Consider the following 18243-nt stretch of genomic DNA (forward strand, 5'->3'; position numbering starts at 1 on the left):
GCCTCAGCCTCCCGAGTAGCTGGGACTACAGGCGCCCGCCACCTCGCCCGGCTAGTTTTTTGTATTTTTTTAGTAGAGACGGGGTTTCATGGTGTTAGCCAGGATGGTCTCGATCTCCTGACCTCGTGATCCGCCCGTCTCGGCCTCCCAAAGTGCTGGGATTACAGGCTTGAGCCACCGCGCCCGGCCTATTTGTTTATTTAATGAGATAGGGTCTCACTCTATCACCCAGGCTGGAGTGCAGTGGTGCAGTCTCGGTTCACAGCAGCCTCAACCTCCTGGGCTCAAGCAGTCCTCCCACCTCAGCCTCCCAAGTAGCTGGGACCTCAGGTGTGCACCACCATACCCAGCTAATTTTTTTTTGTATTTTTTTGGTTGAGATGGGGTTTTGCTATGTTGCCCAGGCTGGTATTGAATCCTGGGCTCAAGCCACCCCCCACCTCAGCCTCCCAAAGTGCTGAGATTACAGGCATGAGCCACTGCGTCTAGCTGGTACCTGACTTTGTTTATGTCTACTAGGTTCTAGATAGAGCAAGCAGAATTTTTAAGGAACTAAATTTACAGCTTTGAAAAAATTAGTTATTATTTTCTTGTAATATGATTTATGTGGTGGTAGTTAACCTGGAAAGTAAAGAATGATGGTACTAATGTTTAATTTCCAATAATGAGACTATATGCAGTTATGCAATTTGTTGAAAGGTTAGGGGAATAAGAAATTCAGAGATTTGACGATAAGTATTGGCCGAGCATGGTGACTCACCCTTGTAATCCCAGCACCTTGAAGGTCGAGGCAGGTGGATTGCTTGAGCCCAGAAGTTGAAGACTAGCCTGGGCAACATGGGGAAACCCTGTCTCTATGAAAAATACAAAAATTATCCAGGTGTGGTGGCTTGCACCTGTACTCGAACTACTCGGTAGGCTGAAATCAGAGAATCGCCAGAGCCCAGGAGATTGAGGCTGCAGTGCTGTGATTGCAGTTCCAACCTGGGAAACCGTGTGAGGCCCTGTCTCAAAACAAATCAAAGGCCCGGTGCGGTGGCTCACACCTGTAATCCTAGCACTTTGGGAGGCCAAGTCGGGTGGATTGCCTGAGCTCAGGAGTTCGAGACCCGCCTGGGCAACACGGTGAAACCCCGTCTCTACTTAAAAAAAAAAAACAAAAAAAAATTCGCTGGGCTTGGCGTCATGCGTCTGTAGTCCCAGCTACTCGGTAGGCTGAGGGAGGAGAATTGCTTGAACTCGGGAGGCGGAGGTTGCAGTGAGCATCTGTTGCAGTGAGCTGAGATGTGCCACTGCACTCCAGCCTAGGTGACAGCGAGACTCTGACTCAAGAAAAAAGAAAACGAAACAAAAAACAGTACATATTAGAGGCAAGGTAGGTAAACATTTCCTGAGAACTTGGTGCATTCTTTTTGTTTGAAATTGACCCTAAGTATTTGGCACAGTATGGCTCTAGAGAAAGGTTTCTCAGCTTTGGAACTTTTGAGACTTTGGGCCAGATAATTATCGTGGGGCCTCTGTTGTATATTGTAGGATATTTAGCGACATTCCTACCTCTACCCATTAGATACCCATAACACATCCTCTGCAGGTTTTAATAATCGGGAATGTCTGAAGAAATTGTCACAATTGCCCTTTATTGAGACTACTACTCTAGTGAAAACTTTTCAAATGTATTATTAAAATAACACTTTGGCTTGGCATTTGTTTGCATTACATTTTGTTAAAATATCCGTGAAAAACTTTTTTTTTTTTTTTTTTTTTTTTGAGACAGAGTCTCGCTCTGTCGCCCAGGATGGAGTGCAGTGGCGCAATCTCAGCTCACTGCAAGCTCTGCCTTCCGGGTTCACGGCAGTCTCCTGCCTCAGCCTCCCACCTAGCTGGGACTACAGGCACCCGCCACCACGCCTGGCTAATTTTTTGTATTTTTAGTAGAGACTGGTTTTCACTGTGTTACCCAGGATGGTCTTGATTTCCTGACCTCGTGGTCAGCCCGCCTCGACCTCCCAAAGTGCTGGGATTACAGGCATGAGCCACCACAGCTGACTCCATGAAAAACTCTTTAACTTTCTTTCTTTTTTTTTTTTTTTTTTTCTTGAGATGGAGTTTCGCTCTTGTCATCCATGCTGGAGTGCAATGGTACAATTTCGTGATCTTGGCACACTGCAACCTCTGCCTTCTGGGTTCAAGCAATTCTCTTGCCTCAGCCTCCCAAGTAGCTGGATTACAGGTGCGTGCCACCACGCCCAGCTAATTTTGTATTTTTAGTAGAGACAGGGTTTCACCATGTTGGCCAGGCTGATCTGAAACTCCCGACCTCAAGCAATCCACCCGCTTCAGCCTCCCAAAGTGCTGGGATTACAGACGTAAGCCACCATGCCCAGCCATAATTACCACATTGGAGAATTTGTACTTAATTCAGTGTAATGGGAAATACTTGCAGTTTTATTTTTTAGTAAGGAAAGAAAAATTCTTAAAAATACAGTGATAGCTGGCCAGGCGTGGTGGCTCACCACCTGTAGTCCCAGCACTTTGGGAGGCTGAAGCGGGTGGATCACAAGGTTAGGAGTTTGAAACCAGCCTCACCAACACGGTGAAACCCCATCTCTACTGAAAATACAAAAATTAGTTGGGCACAGTGATACGCACCTGTAGTCCCAGCTACTTGGGAGGCTGAGGCAGAGAATCGCTTGAACCCGGGAGGCAGAGGTTGCAGTGAGCCCAGATTACACCACTGTGCTCCATCCTAGGCAACAGAGCAGGACTCCATTTCATTAAAAAAAAAAAAAAAAAAAAAGACCACTAGATGTAACAATCTTTGCATTCTGACACATGATATGTTGTTTTGGTTGAAGTATATGAAGAAAATCTAGCCTCATACAGATGCATAATTGGAAAAGGGAGGAGTATTTTGATAGCCTTTTCAAATAATTCTAACTGTTCTTTGACACTGCACTCAAACCTTTTTATTTGTTTTTTTGGGACGGAGTCTTGCTCTGTTGCCCAAGCTGGAGTGCGGTAGCACTATCTCAGCCTACTCCAACCTCCGCCTCCCAGGTTTAAGCGATTCTTCTGCCTCAGCCTCCTGAGTAGCTGGGACTACAGGCACACATCACCACGCCAGGCTAGTTTTTTGTATTTTTAGTAGAGACGAGGTTTTGCCATGTTGGGTTTGAACTCCTGGCCTCAAGTGATCCGCCCACCTTGGCCTCCCAAAGTGCTAGGATTTCAGACGTGAGCCACAGCGCCTGGCCTCATACCTTTTTGAAGGGTCATTGTAGTATGGAATCTGAAACTGTGTCGTTGAACTTTTGTACTCTGTTGTATTAAAAACCATTGGTCTGTATTGTACTTTGAATGGATCTTTACACTTCTATGATTTTATAACATGATGCATTGGTCATTTGGAAATACTGATTTACTGAGTTACGCAGATCTTCCTTTTTTTATTATTTTTTATTTTTTTGTTTTTGAGACAGAGTCTCACTTTGTCACCTGGGCTGGAGTGTCGTGGCACAATCTTAACTCACTGTAACCTCTGCATTCCAGGTTCAAGCAGTTCTCATGCCTCAGCCTCTTGAGTAGCTGGGACTACAGGTGTGCACCACCACACCCAGCTAATTTTTGTATTTTTTGTAGAGACGGGGTTTCAACATGTTGGCCATGGCTGGTCTGGAACTCCTGACCTCAAGTGATCTTCCCGTCTCAGCCTCCTAAAGAGCTGGGATTACAGGCGTGAGCCCCATTGGCCCAGCCCAGATCTTCCAAATGTTGACAAATTTAATTATACAATTGTTTCTGTTTCCACCCATCTCATCAAATAAGTCGTTTTAAGAATTGAGAAGCTTACAACCTGATAGTGGTGAATACCTGTTTTTAGAAATCTAATTTTTGTATCAACTCTTTTTTTATTTTTTTAGATGGAGTCTCACTCTGTCACCTAGGCTGGAGTGCAGTGGCATGATCTCGGCTCACTGCAACCTCGCCTCCTGGGTTCAAGCAATTCTCCTGCCTCAGCCTCCTGAGTAGTTGGGATTACAGGCGGGTGCCGCCACACATGGCTAATTTTTGTATTTTTAGTAGAGGCAGGGTTTCATCATGTTGGTCAAGCTGGTCTTGAACTCCTGACCTCGTGATCTGCCCGCCTCGGCCTCCCAAAGTGCTGGGATTATAGGCTTGAGCCACCGTGCCCGGCCTGTCTTTTTCTTTCTTTTTTTTTTTTTTTGAGACGAAGTCTTGCTCTTTCCCCCAGCCTGGAGTACAATGGTGGGATCTCAGCTCACTGCAACCTCCGCCTCCTGGGTTCCAGTGATTCTCCTGTCTCCGCCTCCCAAGTAGCTGGGATTACAGGCATTCACCACCATGCCTGGCTAATTCTTTGTATTTTTAGTAGAGACGAGGTTTCATCATGTTGGCCAGGCTGGTTGTGAACTCCTGACCTCAAGTGATCCACCCCCGCCTTGGCCTCCCAAAGTGCTAGGATTACAGGTGTTAGCCACCATGCCCGGCCAGTACCAAATCTTAATAGCCATAGTTTGTCAATCATTCTTTGAAGTTAAAATGGTGGGCTGGGCGCGGTGGCTCACACCTGTAATCCCAGCGCTTGGGAGGCTGAGGCGGGCGGATCACAAGGTCAGGAGATCAAGACCATCCTGGCTAACACGGTGAAAACCCGTCTTTACTAAAAATACAGAAAGTTAGCCGGGCGTGGTGGCGGGTGCCTGTAATCCCAGCTACTCGGGAGGTCAAGGCAGGAGAATGGCGTGAACCCGGGAGGCAGATGTTGCAGTGAGCCAAGATCGCGCCACTACACTCCAGCCTGGGTGACAGAGCGAGACTGTGTCTCAGAAAGAAAGAAAGTGGGGGGGGATTAAAATGGTGTTCCATGAGAAAAACAACTTCATTTAGCTTTCAGAAGTAATTACAGGTGGTTTGCCCCTTGATATCCTTTGTATTTGAGTATGCAGAAGTTTTTGAGTATTTTCCAGTACCGAATTAAAAGAAGTGTGCTGTAGTGTTGAGAAATAATACAACTAATAATTTTTACTGCTTCATTAAGGACCCTCTTAAGTGAAAGTGGAATTTTTTGTATTGTAAATTGTAGGGTCCAGCCCCACAGGGTCGGTGGGTTTTTCTCCCTGTGTGTGGAGATGAGAGACTGTAGGAATAAAGACACAAGACAAGGAGATGAAAAACAGCTGGGCCTGGGGGACCACTACCACCAAGACGTGGAGACTGGTAGTGGCTCCGAATGCCAGACTGCACTGATATTTATTGGATACAAGACAAAGGGGCAGGGTAAGGAGTGAGAGCCACCTCCAATGATAGGTAGGGTCACATGGGTCATGTGTCCACTGGACGGTGAGGGGGGTTCCTTCCCTGCCTGGCAGCCGAGGCAGAGAGGAGAGAGAGAGAGAGACACAGCTTACGCCATTATTTCTGCATGTCAGAGACTTTCAGTACTTTCACTAATTCGCTACTGTTATCTAAAAGGCAGAGCCAGGTGTACAGGATGGAACATGAAGGCGAACTAGGAGCATGACCACTGAAGCACAGCATCACAGGGAGATGGGTAGGCCTCCGGATAACTGCGGACGGGCCTGACTGATGTCAGGCCCGCCACAAGAGGTGGAGGAGTAAAGTCTTCTCTGAACTCCTGGCCAAAGGGAGACTCCCTTTCCTGGTCTGCTAAGTAGCGGATGTTTTTCCTTGACACTGACGCTACCGCTGGACCACGGGCCGCCTGGCAGCAGGCGTCTTCCCAGACGCTGGCGTTACCGCTAGACCCAAGGAGCCCTCTGGTGGCCCTGTCCGGGCTTGACAGAAGGCTCTCTTGTCTTCTGGTCACTTCTCACTATGTCCCATCAGCTCTTATGGCCTGGTTTTTCTTCAGTTATAATTGTAGAGCAAGGACTAGTATAATATTGGAGTAAAGAATAATTGCTATAAGCTAATGATTAATGATATTCATACATAATCATATCTATTACCTGTATCTAACTATTCTTATTTTATATATTTTATTATACTGGAACAGCTCATGCCCTCAGTCTCTTGCCTCGGCACCTAGGTGGCTTGCGGCCCACAGTAAATGGGTAACAGTGAAGAATTCCGTGTTAGTTCAGCACCATTTGGGTTGCTGCTTTGATTCATGCTGAGTTTCCAGCATTTTTACACACCATTGATATTGCACCTCAGCACAGAGGTCAGAACAGTAAAGAAGAAAGGCAAAGTGTCTTAGTTTTATTGCGAAAATGTTTTGATTTCATGGAACCCCTGGAAGAAGTGTTGGAGACTTTTAGGCGTCTTTGGATCACACTTTGAGAGCCACTAATCTCGAACAATATTTCACATTGGTTCATAGAGGCCTAAGCTGCTTCATGGGGCAGAGCTGATGGTGTTCTACTGTACCTACTCCCTCTTCACTTCAGCCAGAGCAGTTTCTGCTTATGTCTGTTTTATATGTCGGGTTTCATAGCTAAAAAATATTTAAAAATCATTGGTCAAGGGGAGAAGAATTGAGCACCTGAATTAGGGCTGGTCTGTTCACGAAGGGACCAGTTCATCCTCCATAAATGTTATAGTCACTCATCACTTCACATCTTTGTTTAATTTTACTTCCTTTGACACAGAGCTTACTAGTATTTGCACGCTTAACCTTCTTGATAGTATGGGGCCAGGTGCGATGGCTTACGCCTGTAATCCCAGCACTTTGGGAGGCTGAGGCAGGCAGATCACGAGATCAGGAGATAGAGACCATCCTGGCCAATGTGGTGAAACCCCATCTCTACTAAAATACAAAAAATTAACCAGGTGTGGTGGTGGGTGCCTGTAGTCCCATCTTTTCAGGAGGCTGAGGCAGGGAAATCACTTGAACCCAGGAGGCAGAGGTTGCAGTGAGCCGAGATCACGCCACTGCACTCCAGCCTGTCAACAGAGCAAGACTGTGTCTAAAAAAAAAAAAAAAGAAAGAGAAAGAGGTAAATGGGCCTGGCACAGGGCTCACCTATAATCCCTGCTCTTTAGGAGGCCAAAGCAGGAAGATGGCTTGAGTCCAGCAGTTAGAGACAAGCCTGGGCAACAGTGGCACATACCTGTGGTCTCAGCTACTTGGGAGACTAAAGTGGGAGGATCACTTAAACCCAGGAGGTCCAGGCTGCAGTGAGCCATGATCATGCCACTGCATTCCAGCCTGGGCAACAGAGTGAGACCTCGTCTCAAAACAAAAACCAAAAAGAAAACAGAAATAGGTAAATGAATTTGTAAATTAAAAAGATGGATGGTTGAGAATAAAGATGTGAGATCGATGGAAGAGATTGAGTGATCATAGTAATCTCAATATATTGTGTTTATACAGGGATGGGATTTGTTTTTGTTTGCAGTGGTGCTTTATACTTGTGCTAAGTGATCAGTGGATGACACTTAAGCATGGAGAAATAAGAAATTATGGCATTCTAGCTAGCCATGGATGAACCAAAGTTTAAAGTGAGGGGACATTTATTACACTTTTTAAATTATAAATACTTGTAAAATATCAGTTGAAAAACTAAACCAAATGCTGCTTTTGAGGAGCTCTAGTATGAGGCAACTTTGTGCTCCTACCAGTCTTTTGGTGTAGGCTGTACAATCCCTATTGTTCAGATGTAGAAATTGAGGTCCGAGAGATTGAATATTATGACTTACACAGTAGCAAGTGGCAGAGGAATTTTTAATTTTTTTAACTTTTTAATTTGAATTAACTTTAGATTTTAAGAGTCACAACAATGGTAACTGACAGGATTTTTCACTCTTGTTACCTCACTGCAATCTCTGTCTCCTGGGTTCAAGCGATTCTCCTGCCTCAGCCTCCTGAATAGCTGAGATGAAGGCATGCGCCACCACAACCGGCTAATTATGTATTTCTAGTAGAGATGGGGGTTTCTCCATGTTCCTCAGGCTGGTCTTGAACTCCCGACCTCAGGTGATCCGCCCACTTTGGGCCTCCCAAAGTGGTGGGATTACATGCGTGAGCCACTGTGCCCAGCCTTATACAGTGATTCTTAATAGTTAGGTATATATTCTTTTATTTTATACATTTATTTATTTGTTTTTGGAAACAGTTTCACTCTTGTCACCCAGGTTGGAGTGCAGTTGCATCATCTGGGCTCAACAGCAACCTCCGCCTCCCAGGTTCAAGTAATTCTCCTGCCTCAGCCTCTTGAGTAGCGTGCAGGCTAATTTTTGTATTATTAGTAGAGATGGGGTTTAACCATGTTGGCCAGGCTGGTCTCGAACTCCTGAACTCAGGTGATCCACCAGCCTTGGCCTCCCAAAGTGCTGCGATTACAGGCATGAGCCACCGCACCTAGCCGAGTGACAGAGATTTAAACACAGATGTCTCACACCAAAGCTAATACACTCTTCACTCTAAAATGATTAGGGTTATGTTAAGGGAATGGAAAAAATGCTGCTCAGTGCTGTTAGGAAGGAGCTATGTAAGATACTATGGACTATTTAAAATTAATTTACACCCAGTGAGCAAAGTCAAGACGTTTTTTTTAACCCAGAGCAGCAAACAGGTAAAACACTCAGGTGGCAGGTATAATAACAAATATATTGCATAACTAAAAGCAGCTGAGTGATACTAATTTACGTAATCAGTGTTGGAAAGGAGGAGGGGAAGTAAAGTAGTTTTATTTTTTTTGAGATGGAGTCTGACTCTGTCGCCAAGCTGAAGTGCAGTGGCCCGATCTCAGCTCACTGCAACCTCTGCCTCCTGGATTCAAGTGATTCTCCTGCCTCAGCCTCCCAAGTAGCTGGGACTAGAGGCACACACCGCCATGCCCAGCTAATTTTTGTATTTTCAGTAGAGATGGGGTTTGGCCAGCATGGTCTCAATCTCTTGACCTCGTGATCTGCCCGCCTGAGCCTCCCAGAGTGCTAGGATCACAGACATGAGCCACTGCGCCTGGCCTTTGAAGTGTTTTTATAGTAATAAAGAGTTTAAGGGTGTGCGACAGTCTTGTGAAAGCAGGTGAGGCTTGAGCAACAATTTTTAGGAAGAAAAGGAGATGATTTTTAGAGAGGGTATGATGTTCTTTTTTTGTTTGAGACAGAGTGTTGCTCTGTTATCCAGGCTGGAATGCAGTGGCGTGATCTTGACTCACTGCAACCTCCGCCTCCCGGGTTCAAGCGACTCTTGCCTCAGTCTCCCGAGTTGCTGGGATTACAGGCATGCACCACCGCTTCTGGCTAATTTTTGTATTTTTAGTAGAGACGGAGTTTCTCCATGTTGGCCAGGCTGGTCTCGAACCCCTGACCTCAGGTGATCCACCCACCTCGGCCTCCCAAAGTGCTGGGATTACAGACGTGAGCCACCGTGCCCAGCCTTATAGAGGATATGATGTTCTAACCAAGGGAATGGCTTGATCAAAGATCTATCCTAGGGAGGATACCGTAAAACAGAAGGTTCCAGATAGTTTTGTTAGGATATGTTATTAGGTTACATTAGGCTAATTAATCTCTTCTTCCTGGAATTCCACCCAGCCTCCTTTCCCAGCCCTCTTGTCTAGGGCAAAAATTTTCATTCAGTTTGACTGTGTGTGATAATCCCTGCCTCTTGGTATTTTCGTGAAGATTAGATAAGAGGACGTATGAAAAAATGCTTTGTCAAGTGGGAAGTACTATACTAATCCATTCATCTAACACATATTTATTGTTTTTGCTCTTTGCTGGCTTTGATACAAAGGAGCTTAATGAAGTGGAGAGGAAAAACTACTTATCATTTGTGTCTGGAGTTAGCAGCAAATTGGAAATGTCTTGGAAAGCGTGCATATATGCGTCTTTCAGATAGTCTTAAAGTTGACAGTTGCCTGGAGTTGTTTGTTTTGTTTTGACCACATTTCAGGATATCCACCACTTTTCTGGGTAGAAAACTGAATTTTGTTATTGTACCCAGAGTTACAGAGATCATAAAAGTTAGATGTGTAAAGCAGTATATCAGTTTATAGAACTTCACTTTGGAATGTCAGAATATTTGTGTCAGAATATTTGTCCATTGATTGGACTACTGATGTGTATTATAAGGCATACTTCTTGTATCTGAGAATCTGAATTAGGAGATTTTTGAGCATAGAGAACAGAGTAAAATTAAGGGTAAAGTTAAAGTTCTCTTTTCTATGTAACACAATTTCATTTTTCTTTTTTCTTTTTAAATATACCAAAAAGAAAAAACTGCAACGGGTATAAGTCCGTTCATAAAGAAAAAAAGGAGAAAAGTTAATCTTTGTTGTAAATTTCATCTTTGCCATGGGTATGCCTTATACATTATCCTTACTCCATGAAAGAGATTATTTCTGGTGACTAGAACTCACATACTTGCCAGAGAAGTGTCTTTCCCTGATAGTGCTGGATCTGTGGTGCCAAATGTTGGTTTTGTAGGTTCCTCGTTTATAGTGAATGCAAGGTCATTTCCCTTTAATTAGCAGTGTTCTTTAGGAGCTGTAGGCTCTAGATTCTAGAAGCGTCGGCCACGCTGGGGTCAACAATAGCTTTGTCTTGGGCAAATAGATTCTTGTGCCTTAATTTCATCCTTGTAAAATAGAGATAAAAATACCTACATCATTGGATTCTTGGGAAGTTTACATGAGATAATTCATAAACAGCATTTAGAACAGTGCCTGGGACATTGTAAGAACTCAAATGTTATCTTGTATTTCTTCCTGGGGGAGGTTTCAGCTTGGGCCAGTTTAACATATTTGAAAGGATAAAGGCTTAAATGTGATATGCCTTTAAACTTTAATGGGTTTATTTCTGTCTCTAGGATTACTTTTTTTTTTTAATGGATTTTACTACATTTTTGGAGTAAAATCTAAATGGAGTGGAAAATAGTTAATGCAAATATCTGTATTATCCAGTTCTTCTGTTATTTGTTTGTTGAGACAGAGTCTCACTGTGTTGCCTAGACTGTACTGCAGTGGCGTGATCTCAACTAACTGCAACCTCCACTTCCTGAGTTCAAGCGATTCTCCTGCCTCAGCCACCCGAGTAGCTGGGATTACAGGTGTGCACCACTGCTATCAGCTGAGTTGTGTATTTTTAGTAGAGATGGGGTTTTGCCATGTTGGCCAAGCTGGTCTCAAACTCTTGGCCTCAAGTGATCTGCCCACCTTGGCCTCCCAAAGCGCTGGAATTACAGGCGTGAGCCACTGTATCCAGCCTTATTGTTAATAGAGGAAGTAAAATGCTACATGTTCTTTCTCTGATTGTGTCAGTAGTCACAAACTGAAAACCCACGGGAACCAGGCAGTTGATGTAAATGAGTGATATTGGGTGGGTATTGTGGCACTTTGGAGAGTGCATGCTCTCACAGAAGAGAGGTAAATAGAGGGAATTGCTACTAAGCTCCAGCCTGTCATTGACATGAAGTGATTTTAGTCATAGTTTGGTTAATTATCAGGTTTTTCATGAGAAGCCAAAAATCCATCGTTTTTTGCCATAACCTTATTTTATTTTTTTATTTTGTTCATTTGTATTTTTTGAGATGGAGGCTCACTCTGTTGCCCAGGCTGGAGTGCGGGGGCACGGTCTCAGCTCATTGCAAGCTCTACCTCCAGGGTTCAAGCAATTCTCCTGTCTCAGCCTCCTGAGTAGCTGGGACTACAGGTGCCACCACCACGCCCGACTAGTTTTTGTATTTTCAGTAGAGACAGAGTTTCACCATGTTGGCCAGGCTGGTCTCAAACTCCTGGCCTCAGGTGACCCACCTGCCTCTGCCTCCCAGAGTGTTGGAATTACAGGCATGAGCCACTGCACCCGGCCAAGGGTGTGCTTTAGAGTAACTTGAACTTTTTCTGAATGCAAATGTCTATACCGCAGCCCTAGACATTTTGGTTCAGTATTTCTAGAATGGAGCCTGGCAATTTGTATTTTTGTTTGTTTGCTTGCTTGCTGGAGTGCAGTGGCACCATTCGTAGCTTGCTGCAGGCCTGAACTCCTGGGCTAAAGTGATTTTCTAGCTTCAACCTCACTAGTAGCTGGTGCTGCATACAGGTATGCACCACCATGCCTCGTTTGCATTTTATTTTATTTTTTTAATAGAGACGTGTTGTCCAAGCTGGTCTGTTGTCCAAGCTGGTCTGGCTTTAAACAGACCTTCCTGCCTCAACTTCCCAAAGCATTGGGATCTACAGATGTGAGCCACTGTAACCGGCCAGAGTTTGTATTTTGAAAAGCTTGCCACCTAATTCTGATGTGGCCCTCTGGAACCACTGGTTTTAGTGAGCTTTGTTTAATCAAAGGAGTTACTCAATTTTTGCATATTGAGATAAATAACTATTTAATTTTTTTTCCTAGGGAATTTTAGGAGAGAATATTTCTGTAAAGCATCATTTATTTAAGGAACAGCCTTATCTTTTTCAATGTTGCGCAAAATGTTTGGGTATTAGAGCGACTAGAAGTGTTAGTGGGACACTAGAATTTGGGGAAGACCTCAAAATGTAATATTTAATTCTATTATATGAACACGGCGTGAGTTTCCTAGAAGAAAAGATTACTCTACATACATTGTGTGGCTATAATAGAAAAATCATCATACCTGTCACAAAATCCAGATAAGCATGATTGGCTGTTTTCAGAGTTTTTATACTGAAAGTAGTTTACTTATTAACCTATTGTCTACTGGCAGATAAGAGGTAGCAGGCATCTAAATTTAAGGAAAATTTATGGAGGGGGGAAGCTCTTTTGAGTAAACTATACAGCTATTTTTATTCAGATGGGGGGTAACCAAACTTTTCTTTGTAGTCGTTCTTGGAACAGTTTGGTCCAGTTCATTAAATAACCAGGTGCATAGTTTGGATACAGGAGTGAAATAATTTATATGAGGTGAGGATTTTTGTTTTTGTTTTTGAGACAGAGTTTCGCTCTTGTCACCCATGCTGGAGTACAGTGGTGCAATCTCAGCTCACTGCAACCTCTGCCTTCCAGGTTCAAGCAGTTCTCCTGCCTCAGCCTCCCAAGTAGCTGGGATTACAGGCATGCACCACCACACCTGGCTAATTTTTGTACTATTAGTAGAGACCGGCTTTCACTGTGTTGACCAGGCTGGTCTCGAACTCCTGAGCTCAGGTGATCCACCCGCCTTGGCCTCCCAAAGTGCTGGGATTACAGGTGTGAGCCACTGCGCCTGGCCAAGGTAAGGGTTTTTTTGTTTGTTTTTGAGACAGGGTCTCACCCTATCACCTTTGCTGGAGGGAAGTGGCAGGATCATGGCTCACGGCAACCTCCATCTCCTGGGCTCAAGCAATCCTCCCACCTCAGCCAACCAAGTAATTGGGACTGCAGTCCTCTGTCACCACACCAGTCCAACTTTGATTTTTTGTAGACAGGGCTCCACCATGTTGCCCAGGCTAGTCTCGAATTCCTGAACTCAAGCAATCAGCCAGCTTCAGCCCCCCGAGCTGCCGGGATTAGAGGTTGAGCCACTGTGCCTGGCCAGAGGTGAGGGATTTTCATCAAAGGTTTTCTGTAATCTTAGAAGTAGAAGATAGATGAGTAGGGGACCATAGAGAATAGTCTTAAAACGTAATCTCAAAGAGAATATCAGGGCACCAGAATCTCTGGGATTTAGAGATGGAAGGCAGGGCATGCATAATTTGAAAAACATTTACTATTATCATGTTTTATATCCCTCGAAGATAGGGGAAAAATAAACTTTGTAATGCAAACTGTGGAAAATAAAGTCTTGTCCGGGTGCGGTGGCTCATGCCTGTAATCCCAGCACTTTGGGAGGCCCAGGTTGGTGGACCACTTGAGATGAGGAGTTTAAGACCAGCCTGGCCAACATGGTGAAACCCTGTCTCTACTAAAAATACAAATAATTAGACACATGCCTGTAATCCCAGTTACTCTGAGACTGAGGCTGGAGAATAACTTGAACCCAGGAGGAGGAGGTTGTAGTGAGCCACTGCATACCATTCCATTTCAAAAAAAGAAAAAAGAAAACCTGACAAAAATGTTAGCTTTTTAGGTGGTTGGGGTAACAGACTGTGGTTATAATTTTTGATGGGTATGATTCATAACCTCCTAGGTGGATCATATAAACACCTTGCCTTGTGCATCTGAAATACTTACTGATTAAAAAGGGGACTTAGGTAAAAAAAAAAAAGATTGAAAACATTATTTTAAATGGATGGTTAATGTTGGGATCTAAAGTTTTACCTCAAATTATGAAGTTTAACCTTACTGTTCGGCTCGAACATTGTAGATTAAGGATCATTTTACAAGGTTTATTTTATCATACAGTTTGAGGATATTGAATGAAAGTATATACGATAGTTTGAATAGGCCTAAGTTTGTGGAATGATAGATTTTCTAAAACAATTACATTCCATTTTGTGGTCTTTAAGAGAGTGATAATGTTTTCTTTTTCCCAGCTTTCTGAAACAAAGACTCATTTTGAAGATGTTTAACAAATCATTTGGAACATCCTTTGGGGGTGGCACAGGTGGCTTTGGCACAACTTCAACATTTGGACAGAGTAAGTTTTTAAAAAGGATAAAAGGGGGAAACCTTAATTACTCTCTTACTAAGAACAAATCCACTCTGATAAGCTTTAGGTGGGAATTTTATTTATACTTTCATATTTATAGCAAAGTCATCTTGAAAAAATAACTAGGATAAGATCTCTTTAACAGTGTTTAAGAAAGTAGAAATAAATTCTAAGTTTTCATGGCCTTCTTCTGATCATCAGTAGAAGATACTTAAAATATTTGCATTATTTTGTTTAACAGAAAGTTATAATTTGTTACTGATTTTCAGACCAGAAAATAATTCTTTTAATGTTGAAGTCTAAAATGCAGTTATGAAATAACTGCCCTGGAATTTACCCTGTGAACATGATGTGACATTCAAATGTCACAGAAATGTTAAAATGTGGAAGTGTCTAATCCCCATCAACCCTCCTGAGATCTAACTCCCTCCCTACCCAGTATTGTATATGACTAATGTCTTATACAATATCATATATGACTCATTGCCTGTAGCAATCCTTATTTACATTCAAACTTTTTTTTGGAGATTTTGTTTGTTTGTTTGTTTGTTTGTTTGTTTTTTACCAGAAAGCCCCCCCAAAAAAAATTTTTTTTTTTTTCCAGTAAAAACTGGGAACCCTGCTAGACAAATTCTAAAAGAACTGTGACACTTTGTTAAAAATGTTTATACTCATCCAAGGCTGGAAAGAATGGTATAATGAACTCTTGTGTACTTATATCCCAACTTTAACAATGAGCATTTTCCCAGTCTTGTTTTTATCTCTTTCTTTCCAGGGGGAGGAGAGCATCTTAACAGAATATTTTAAATCCCAGAAACTTTCTCTAATTGATGAAATTTATTTATTTTTTTTTTTGAGATAGGATCCTGCACTTTCACTGAGGCTGGAGTACATTGGCAGTATCATGGTTCACTACAGCCTCAACCTCCCAGACCCAAGCAATCCTCATACCTCAGCCTCCTAAGTAGCTGGGACCACAGTTGCACACCACCATGCCTGGCTCATTTTTCTCAGCTCGCTGTAACCTCCACCTCCTGGGTTCAAGCAGTTCTCCTGCTTAAGCCTGCTAAAGCGAGGGGATTACAAGCATAAGCCATGGCACTGGGCTAAGGATTCTTTTTTTTTTTTTTTTTTTTTTTTTTTGAGACAGAGTCTTGCTCTGTCGCCCAGGCTGGAGTGCAGTGGTGCGATCTCGGCTCACTGCAAGCTCCGCCTCCCGGGTTCACGCCATTCTCCTGCCTCAGCCTCCCGAGTAGCTGGGACTACAGGCGCCCACAACCGCGCCCGGCTAATTTTTTGTATTTTTTTAGTAGAGACGGGGTTTTACCGTGGTCTCGATCTCCTGACCTTGTGATCCGCCCGCCTCGGCCTCCCAAAGTGCTGGGATTACAGGCGTGAGCCACCGCGCCCGGCCTGGGCTAAGGATTCTTTAAGAAGCATAACTAACAAGCCTCTATCATACCTAATAAAATTAATAATAGAGGAAGTTTGTTTTTTTTTTTTGAGGTGGAGTCTCACTCGGTCACCCAGGATGGAGTGCAGTGGCACGATCTCGGCTCACTGCAACTTCTGCCTCCTGGGTTCAAGCAGTTCTCCTGCCTCAGCCTCCCGAGTAGCTGGGACTATAGGCGCCCACCACCAGGCCCGGCTAATTTTTTTTTTTTTTTGTATTTTAAGTAGAGATGGGGTTTCACCGTGTTAACCAGCATGGTCTCGATCTCCTGACCTCGTGATCTGCTCACCTCGGCCTCCCAAAGTACTAGGATTACAGGCGTGAGCCACCGCGCCTGGCAAGGAAGTTTTCTTAAGTGGTCCTGACCTCGTTTTTAGAGAACTCTGGATCCATGTCTGTGGTTTTTAACTAAAAGTGCCCGTCACAGTCACCTTTGGAAGTTTTATTCAAAATACATATCTCATCAAAAATTATAGAATTAGAATTTCTGGAGTTGAAACCTGGACGTGCGTATTTTGAAAAAGCTTCCCAGGTTGTTCTGATGTGTTCCCCTGATGAAAGACCATTTATCTCAGTGACTATGGAGTGTCACTAATTTTTTTGAATTTTTAGTAGAGGCAGGATTTCACCATGTTGGTCAGGCTGGTCTTGAACTCCTGACCTCAAATGATTCGTCCGCTTTGGCCTCCCAGAATGCTGGGATTACAGATGTGAGCCACTGCGCCCGGCCAGCACTTTTCTTTTTATTTTTTTAATCTATGAACATCTGTAACTTTTATTGAAAAGTCACTCCTTTTGACTTCAAATTTTCATACTTACCCTGGGGACAATGAATAAAATGTCTGTGTCTTGGTTTTTACTCTGTAATTCATACTCTGATGGGAGTTTGAAAAAATGTTTTCAATTAGACTAGTAGTTCAAATTCAGAAGTTTAAGAAATATTAAAACGCCTTTTCATTTGGTCATCTTATGCAGATTTTATTCTAAATTCTAATTTAATCTGGATTTTGCTTTTGCAGATGCTGGCTTTGGCACTACTAGTGGAGGGGCATTTGGAACATCTGCATTTGGTTCTAGCAACAATACTGGAGGCCTGTTTGGAAATTCACAGACTAAACCAGGTAGGGTCTTCATTTGTGATATAACTGGTTTGTTTGTAGCTGGTATAGGCATTGACTTAGCGGCTCTGATCTACTTAACTTTTTCCCTCCTTCTCCATCTCCTCAGGAGGATTATTTGGAACCAGTTCATTTAGCCAGCCAGCTACCTCCACAAGCACTGGCTTTGGGTTTGGTACATCAACAGGAACAGCAAATACCTTGTTTGGAACTGCAAGCACAGGGACCAGTCTTTTCTCATCCCAAAACAATGCCTTTGCACAAAATAAACCAACTGGCTTTGGGAGTAAGTAGGATATTGCTAGAGCTCTGCATCTAATAATTTGGTTTGCTTATTGAATGTGTTGTCTTTTCTCCTTTTCTATGTTCATCTACCCTCTTTTTTTTTTTTTTTTTTTGAGACGGAGTCTCGCTGTGTCGCCCAGGCTGGAGTGCAGTGGCGCGATCTCGGCTCACTGCAAGCTCCGCCTCCCGGGTTCACGCCATTCTCCCGCCTCAGCCTCCGAGTAGCTGGGACTACAGGCGCCCGCCACCACGCCCGGCTAGTTTTTTGTATTTTTAGTAGAGACGGGGTTTCACCATGTTAGCCAGGATGGTCTCGATCTCCTGACCTCGTGATCCACCCGCCTCGGCCTCCCAAAGTGCTGGGATTACAGGCTTGAGCCACCGCGCCTGGCCTCTTTCATCTACCCTCTTTTCCCGCTAATTGGCAAAAATATGGGAAGAGGAAAACTTCAATATGTACTGAAAAGGTTAATAGGCTGAAAAGGAAGACAGCATGTACATCTCTATAAGGATGGAAATTTGAAGTACTGTTACTTAAGGGATATGCAGAGGAAGAGCTTCCTGATGTAGAATGGCCAGAGAAAGGGTGAAAAGCCAGGTCAGAGTAGTGTAGTTCATGTTAAGATGGGAGAATTTCAAGGAGGAATATGTTATAGTCAGCCATATTGTGCTGCAGAGGCACCTTCTTGTCTCTGTTTTATATTTGGCATGAAGAGACTAGAGCAGGAATGACATATTGGACATGACATGGTTACTCCTCCATTCTTTGTCCATGCAGATGTTTTTATTTGATGGCTTTTTTCACTTTATGTCCAAACATGTCTTGGGGATACTTCTCCACACAGCGCTATACTTTGAGG

General features: G+C 43.5%; 1 protein-coding gene and 1 non-coding gene across 5 annotated transcripts in view; one reads left to right on the plus strand and one right to left on the minus strand.

Moving 5' to 3' along the window:
* NUP98 (nucleoporin 98) overlaps window positions 1-18243 on the plus strand; it is a 130901-nt gene that overhangs the window by 3552 nt on the left and 109106 nt on the right. For 3 of the 4 annotated variants that reach the window (XM_025358535.1, XM_025358532.1, XM_025358534.1), the window contains exons 2-4: window positions 14412-14515; window positions 17000-17101; window positions 17208-17384. In XM_025358535.1, the coding sequence (XP_025214320.1) occupies window positions 14440-14515; window positions 17000-17101; window positions 17208-17384 (355 nt within the window). In that variant the 5' untranslated portion in view covers window positions 14412-14439. The remainder of the gene's footprint in view (window positions 1-14411; window positions 14516-16999; window positions 17102-17207; window positions 17385-18243) is intronic. The other variant, XM_025358533.1, reaches the window with a different exon arrangement.
* On the minus strand, window positions 15122-15180 carry LOC112607457. Its single transcript, XR_003115802.1, has one exon. It is a non-coding gene; the product is annotated as a U7 small nuclear RNA (small nuclear RNA).

Source organism: Theropithecus gelada, chromosome 14, assembly GCF_003255815.1.
Source record: "Theropithecus gelada isolate Dixy chromosome 14, Tgel_1.0, whole genome shotgun sequence".
NCBI classification, from domain to species: domain Eukaryota; kingdom Metazoa; phylum Chordata; class Mammalia; order Primates; family Cercopithecidae; genus Theropithecus; species Theropithecus gelada.